Source organism: Anoplophora glabripennis, unplaced genomic scaffold (genome assembly GCF_000390285.2).
Source record: "Anoplophora glabripennis isolate ALB-LARVAE unplaced genomic scaffold, Agla_2.0 scaffold1712, whole genome shotgun sequence".
In the NCBI taxonomy this organism is placed as follows: Eukaryota; Metazoa; Arthropoda; class Insecta; order Coleoptera; family Cerambycidae; genus Anoplophora; species Anoplophora glabripennis.
The window spans coordinates 23,155-31,297 of NW_019417786.1; the positions used below are offsets into that span (position 1 = coordinate 23,155).

The 8,143-nt window shown below is 37.2% G+C and overlaps 1 protein-coding gene across 1 annotated transcript; it reads left to right on the plus strand.

Moving 5' to 3' along the window:
• The first annotated feature begins 3,817 nt into the window (after positions 1-3,817).
• On the plus strand, positions 3,818-7,512 carry LOC111692482. The gene is made up of 2 exons (XM_023456521.1): positions 3,818-4,180; positions 5,302-7,512. Exons 1-2 carry the CDS (start codon positions 3,818-3,820, stop codon positions 7,510-7,512), a joined length of 2,574 nt encoding a protein of 857 aa, XP_023312289.1.
• The last annotated feature ends 631 nt before the right edge of the window (positions 7,513-8,143 follow it).

Below are 8,143 nucleotides of genomic sequence, written 5' to 3' on the forward strand. Positions count from 1 at the left end.
GATTTTCGTTGCAGAGATTATTCCAGTGAATCACTATTACTTATTTTGTTAGATTAATAGGTTTTTAACAGTGTTAATCTCATTGTCAATTTTTCTCTTCTAGAAAAATATTATTTGTACAGTTATTGTAATATAGTTTATACCTTTTTTAAACTTGTTTTTCTTGAAGAAAAACCTTCCCAAGTTTTAATAATAATAATAAAAAATTTTTTTTTTTAAAGTCGAAAATAAATTTTCGAAAAAAGGATTTTCGGATAATTTTTCAAAATAAAATTTTTTTTGAACTCAAAAGTTACTTTTCGCACCTAACCTCAGAAATATATTTTCTGAATAAAATTTATTCTTTAGTCAAACTTAGTTTTTTTCAAAAAACTGAATAATTTTTTGAAAATTTTTTTTTTTTATAAAAAATTTTAAATTCAAATAGGGACTTAGTCCTTTATTACTTTTCCAACTTACCTTCAGGATCAGAAAGGATCCACAGTTATACAAACCTGACCTAGATTTAAGAGGAATCCGGTTAGGAAACAAAAGTTTGTAGATTCACTTTAAAATTTACTGGCGCCTGACATAAATTTTTCAATTTTGTTTTTATTAAATTTAAATTCTTTTTAATTATCTCCCACTTTCCTCAATTTTTCTAAATTTTGATATTGCTCGGGCATTACTTTCTTTACTTCGAACCTATCTCGGATGAGATAGACCCCAACACCTACGAACTCCACGACCCGCTCTAAACTGTATCGGCGTTTTTTGTTAAGGTCACAGCACTAGCCAAAGCTCAGACAACCCGTTCCGAGCCCAAGTTGGTGTAAACAAAAGAGGAAGCGTTGACAGGACGTTTTTCGAGCTGAGAGCAATTGTCAGATGCCTTAGGACGCTACGCTTGTTCAAGTTAAACTTATATTTTTAATGTAGAAAAGTTTCTACATCCTTTTGTGCGAACGCCGGGTATCCTGTGGGACCCGTAATTTGATGAATAGCGAAATATTACCTACTTCAGTCCATATAACCGTGATAGTTGTTAGTATTGAACGTTCTGGGGAAACTCGTACTGGGCACAGAGCGAGTACTGGTGTAAACAAACAACATTAAAATACGGCAGAAGTTTAAAATAATCGGTATTATAAACTTGTGAGTGCAATTAGACCATTATCGGGGCAGTAAAAACCCTTTTCCGGAGTTTGCGGAACAATCTGTCGTGGTTCTCGACAAATTTGTGTTTGAAACGCAAACCTAGGTGTCTTAAATCTATAACCTGAAAAGGAACAGAGTGTATTAAAGAAACTTATCTGTTAATATACGTCTCCAGTGCGCTCCAGCGTATTATTCTCGTCCTCTTGTAGCAACGGCGCCTTCTGTGTCGTTTCCTGTAGTGGAAAATACCTGAAAGAGAGAAAAAAAGACTTATTAGTAAATAGTACTTGTCTAGATTGTGATTTAGTAACAGTAATTAGTCAGAGAAAGTAACCTTTAGTAACTTTACTTCCAAATTTAGCATTTTAATAATAAATTACGTAAATTTGTCTAAAACAAAGTGAAGAGACGGCAGGACCGGACTCAGCTACGAGGGTAAGTGAAAGACTTTTATTTATCCATTGAACTGAGTTGGTGCCAATCAAAGACTATTTAGACTTTTACCTCATTGAAGTGACTTTTAAAATTCATGAACTATAGTGTCAAGGCGCGAAAAACATAGATAGTGTGTCAGAGTGGACTTTTAAACTTTTAACTGATAAATACGAACTAATATTTAGTCATTGATATTTTCACGTTAATGAAGTTATTTAGGAACTAATGGTGAACTAATAAACGTAAAGTGTTAGTAAATAAACTGTCCCATTTGCATTTTATCTATTTTGCTGTGTGTATATATTTGACTATGGCATCAAGAGATAAACAGGGTGCATGCGCGCTCCCACCGGGCCAGGATTTAAATGAGGATCAACTCCGGGAGTCGCTGACCTTTACAGAGTCACTGGAGGGGGCATTTATTCTGCCGACGGAAACTGAAATAGGGGGTGGAACGTTACCATACCGCGACCTGGGGGGAATGCGTCCCGATGACGTTTAAATGACCAAATAAATCTTGAACATGATACTAGACGCTCGGACGGGAGTACCAGAAGGACCGGCGGTGCGTCGGGCGCAGGCGCGCAACCCGGCGAGCAACTTGGCGCACGCGCGCGTTTACATGGCGTCCAACTTGTGGCTGTGATTCCCGACGCTGAGAAAACCCGTTAGACAAATTGATAGATGGAACAGATCAAACACCTGTACTGGGCTGCAGGTTCAATCAAACCCAGTGGCTGCGAAGAGTAGAAGCCATATGAGTAGTTAAGCAGTGGACATTCTAGGCCACTTCCAGGCTACCATCGGGCTGCCGCCATCCGGAGCTGGCACCAGGTCTCTAGCAGCAGCTCCAAGGTCACGCTGAAGAAGTGTCAGTGGGGTGCGGGGGTGGGGGATCTGGATTGCAGAAGAAGAAACCGGGGACCATCATCGGCAATGACCAGGAGGTCGGCATCGAGGAGTGTGACGTCAGAGGCGGCACCACGTGCGTGCATGAGCAGCGGCGGGGGGCAGCGGGGTGCAGGTGCGGAATGCAGAAGAAGAAGTCGGGGTCCGTCATCGGCGGCGGCAGCGGCGACGGCCTCTTGGTATCAATCTTTTTGTTATAAGGTAGAAAATATAAGAAACGAGCGCGCGCGCGTGGGTTTAAGATAACAACATGATGATGTAACTTTCCTGGAATATGGCCACAGCTGTGTATGACTAATACCAAATAAGATGTTAATATAAACAATAGCGGAGGCTTCAGATAAAAATCGACTAATATTACTCATGGTAAAAATATTATTTAAAAAAATAAATCCCGTGTCGAATCAACACATATGAGTTGTTCGGTTTTAGCATTTGCTTTGATACTCTCTTGGATGCATTTTTTAAATGTAAATAAACATATTTCTCCAGCTTCATATGAGAACGTGACTATAAAGTAAACAAATTTTGATCATATCATTATTATCACATAAAATAATATTACACCAACAATCGAATATTTACGTATAAATATCAGTTGGGAAAGGTTAGTTTATAATATTATTAGAGTATGCATATACAGGGTGTTCACCGAAAGGCGTTTTAAATGGATTTAACATTTGAATTATTTGACAAAATTATAGCAGCTATTTTTTATTGTAGAGGTTGGCATGACTCATGTTCTTGGAAAACAATGATGACGTCATCACCATTTCCAGTCCAGGTGTTGTTTTTATTACAGTTATGTAAACAAATGTATGATTTATTACCCTTTTCTTGGAATTTTGTCTGGTTTTTAAGCGGTTATGTAAACAAACTTCAAAGGCGGTATGCGCCATAATTTTTTCTCGGAAATTGATATATAGATATATTTCTTGGAAAATACGCGACCAAAGCGTTGTTTATATTACCGTTATGTAAACAAATATATGATTTTTTACCCCTTTCTTGGAATTTTGTCTGGCTTTTAAACAAGTTTCAATCTGTAGCTGTGGTCCTAGCGTGGGAACTTGTAGATAAACAGGTGATGACATATTTCATAATGTTGCATAATGTTGTGCAATGGCTTTATCTGTCCAGCGTTTCAGAGACTTTTGATGCAAAACTGGATATAACCGGATATAACCGGTTATAACCGGAAATAGCCGAACGCGTCGACTATAAAAGCCTGCGGACTAGTGAAAAGGTCTCATTTGCTTTCGAAATTTGTTCGAGTGCACGTGATTGTTTTGTTTGCTTTTCAAAGTCGTGTTAAACTTTTTTATTGAAATACAAAATGTCAGTTGCCGAGACCGTGTGTGATGTCAGCAGTAAAATTATTAAACTGACCAAAAAATCGTTGACTCTGTTGAAGACCGATGACGAGATCAACAGACACATCAAAATTATAAATAAAAATATCGGTGTAATAAACGAGGCCATCAAAATTAAAATTCACAAGATTGACAAGAACGATAATATATTCCGTTTGGAAAACAATTTGGCTGTGCTGAAATATTATCGTGAACAGCTAAAAAAACTGAAAATTAAAAATAAAGTGTCCGGAGTTTCGGTAGTGCGTCCTAACAAGAAGAATTTGGTGTGGCAAGATGTGAAATCGTGCTTCAAGAGTCGTGTGCGGTCGGGAATCATCGTGAACGTTAGTCTCAAGGAACCTAAACAGTTTCTAAAAAAATTATTTCGTAGTTTTTCTATCAAAGCGAGAAATGCCTTAAAGGACTCGTTAATTAAAGTAAATTTAGTTTTTGAAGGAAATTTCGTAAAATTAAATGACGGGAAGGTAGATTTAAAATCATTCGGGACAAAAAAATTATTGACCTCAGTACAAATATAAAACAGTGGTGGGAAGACAATGTTGTTCAACCTATACTACACAAACTAGAAAACTTTGAACATCGTAATAGCGGCTGGACTATTATGGAAATTATCGGGTTGCGTGTAAATATAAATAATTATTCTCCGATTACCGTGGGCTCGTCAACGTACGTCGAGATGCCCGAGTTTATTAAAAGAAAAAAATGTGTTGTTAACGCAAAAAATAATGATGAATACTGTGTTTTATGGAGCATAGTCTCTGCTCTACATCCAGCTAAAGCACATGCATATAGAACTTCATCATATCCCAAATTTCGTGACATATTAAAATTTGACGGCATGGAATTTCCTATAACTGTAAAACAAATTCCAAAATTAGAGCGTTTAAATAACTTGGCAATTAATGTGTACGGTATTGATATGAAGAAAGTCCTACCGGTATGCTTGAGTAAAAGCGATTGCAAACGAGTTATAAATTTACTGATGGTCCCGGCAAATTCGGTTCAAGATAACGACGGCGACGAAACACCTGTTTATCACTTTGCCTGGATAAAAAACATGTCGCGCTTATTATTCAAACAAATATCTAAACCCCACGGTGAACAACATATTTGCAATCGTTGTCTTAATCATTTCACAGAGCAGCGTCTTTTAGGTGATCACTTAATATATTGCAATTATAAAACAAATACTTGCAAAGTAGAGCTACCAGGTGAGCAAGAAAAATTTTTACAATTTAAAAATTATCGTTTTAAAGAGAGGGTACCGTTCGCCGTTTATGCAGATTTTGAACGCATTTTGGAACCGTGTGACGAGAACAACGATCTAAATTTAAATACACAAAATGTACGAAAACGTACCGCGTTTAGTGTCGCCTATTATCTTAAATGTTCATATGATGATAGTCTCTCACGTTTTAAATTGTATCGGGGTAGTGATTGTCAGGAGTGGTTCGTCCGGGAACTTGAACATATTGCCGACGAGGTGAATAACATCCTATCTCACCCGAAGCTCATGGAGCCTTTGACTGCCGCGCAAAAATTCGAACTTGACAACGCGAAATTTTGTCACATTTGCGAAAAACCGTTTACCAGTTTCGATATCAAAATTATGGATCACTCACATCTAAATTCAGTCTACCGAGGGCCTTGTCATAATTCTTGTAACCTAAATTATACAGACAGTTACGTTATACCGGTCGTTTTTCAATGCTTATCTTCTTACGAGAGTCACTTAATCATACGTCACTTGGTTACGTCATTTGAGGGCAACATTTCACTTTTACCAATAAATAAGGAAAAATACATTTCCTTCACAAAAGATGTAAAGGATACCAGAATCAAATTGAGATTTATAGATTCTTTCCGGTTTATGGCTGACAAAATTGAAAAATTGGCCTCTTACCTCGATGACAGCCAAAAAAGAATCACTAAATCTCATTGTGATTCGGAGGAGACTTTCCGCCTTTTGACCAGGAAAGGTGTTTTTCCTTACGATTATCTAAATTCGTGGGAAAAATTAAATGACACGACATTACCGACTAAAGACGATTTTTATAGTAAACTGACTGACGAAGCTATTTCAGACAGCGAGTACGAGCACGCTACAAATGTCTGGAATACATTTAATATTCAAAATTTGGGGGAATATTCGGACTTGTACCTGAAAACTGACGTTCTACTTTTGGCTGATATTTTCGAAAATTTCCGTGAAAATTGTCTAAAAACTTACGGTCTTGAGCCTTTACATTATTATACCTCCCCCGGTCTGGCCTTTGATTCCATGCTCAAAATTACTAAACAGACATTAGAATTACTGACGGACATTGACAAAGTTTTGATTATCGAGAAGGGGATCCGAGGTGGCGTAGCCCAAGTGTCGAACCGGTACTCAAAGGCTAACAACAAGTACATGGGTGAGGCATACAATCCGGACGAACCCGATAAGTACATCATGTACTATGATGTAAATAACTTATACGGCGCGGCGATGTCTCTTCCCCTTCCAACCGGGGGATTCGAGTGGGTACCCGTCGATCAATTCTACAACTTGAATATAACCGATTTAGCAGATGATGCTGAAATCGGTTATATTTTAGAAGTGGACATTGAGTACCCGCCCGAACTTCATGAACTCCACAAAGACTTACCCCTGTGCCCGGAACAAATGGTTCCCCCAGGAGGCAAACAATCAAAATTACTGACAACACTTTTTTCGAAAACCGGTTACGTTATCCATTACAGACAATTGAAACGGTGTATTGAGCGGGGATTAAAGATTACTAAAGTACACAAAATTCTTAAATTCAACCAATCGGCTTGGTTACAAAAATACATAAATTTAAATACGGATTTACGGAAACAGGCGACTAACGAATTTGAGAAAAATTTCTATAAATTAATGAATAATTCTGTCTTTGGTAAAACCATGGAAAATGTGCGAAAACATAAAGACGTTAAACTGGTCACACAATGGGAGGGTCGATATGGGGCAAAAAATTTGATCGCGAAACCAAATTTTCACAGTTTAACAATTTTCGATGAAGACATGGTTATAATAGAGATGAACAGACTCAAAATTAAGTTCAACAAGCCGATTTATGTTGGATTTAGTATTCTGGACCTTTCCAAAATTATACTTTACGATTTCCATTACGATTATATTAAACAAAATTTCGGCAATCAGGCTAAATTATTGTACACGGACACTGACAGTTTAATATACGAATTCACGGACATTGACATTTACGAGAGCATGAAGAGAGACATCCAGCTGTTTGATACATCAGACTACCCCGAAGATAATGCGTACGGTATGCCTCGCGTCAACAAAAAAGTACTAGGTCTTATGAAAGACGAAAGCTGTGGGAGAATAGTTACCGAATATGCCGGGCTCAGAGCTAAAATGTACTCGTATAAAGTCGAGGGAAAACCCTCAAATATGCGTATCAAAGGACTTACTCGATCAGCCGTAAAACACATTACTTTCGAAGATTTCACGAATTGCCTATTTAATCAAAACACACTGGTTAAAGAGCAGAGACTTATACGTTCCAAACATCACGATTTATATACAATTAAACAAAATAAATTGGCTCTCAGTCCGTACGATGACAGGCGCATAATAAATTACGTCACCACAGACACGATCCCGTAGGGATATAACTTCCAACAAGCAGCGACTTGTTCGACCACTCCCATGGAGTTCTGAGTCGAAAATAAATAGCGCGATATAGTAAAGGTTGACATCATTCGTCTTTCTACCGTTGTTCGCGATGGCCGACTTAGACATTCAATTGCAATACGAACTTGTTAAAATTTCACAAAAAACTTACGAAAATTTCCTTCAAACAGCTATTTTTGACGATAATTTTCAATTAATTGACAAAATTCTGGAAAAAATCGTGATTCCCGACCGTACAATATATTGGCTAGCTTTGCGCGATAAACGTAACATCGGATTGATGAAAAAAATCTTTGCCAAAAAACTTCAATACGATATATTTACCGAACAATTGCAAAATATTTTCCAAAAGGAATATATGTCTCATATTAGCCTCGATATTTTACGTCAAATTATAAAGAGTCATTATCCAATATTAAATTCATTTAATCGGTATTATTTGGAAAAATTATTGGTCAACGGTGATCCGTCATTGGTCGATCGACATAGTCAATGTTTCTCAGCAAAAAATATTTTTCTAAATTACAAAGAAATCGATTGGTGAATAGATAAGGCCGTTTGTGAGGCCGCCTACTTTTCTCAATATAATTTTTTGGAAACTTTG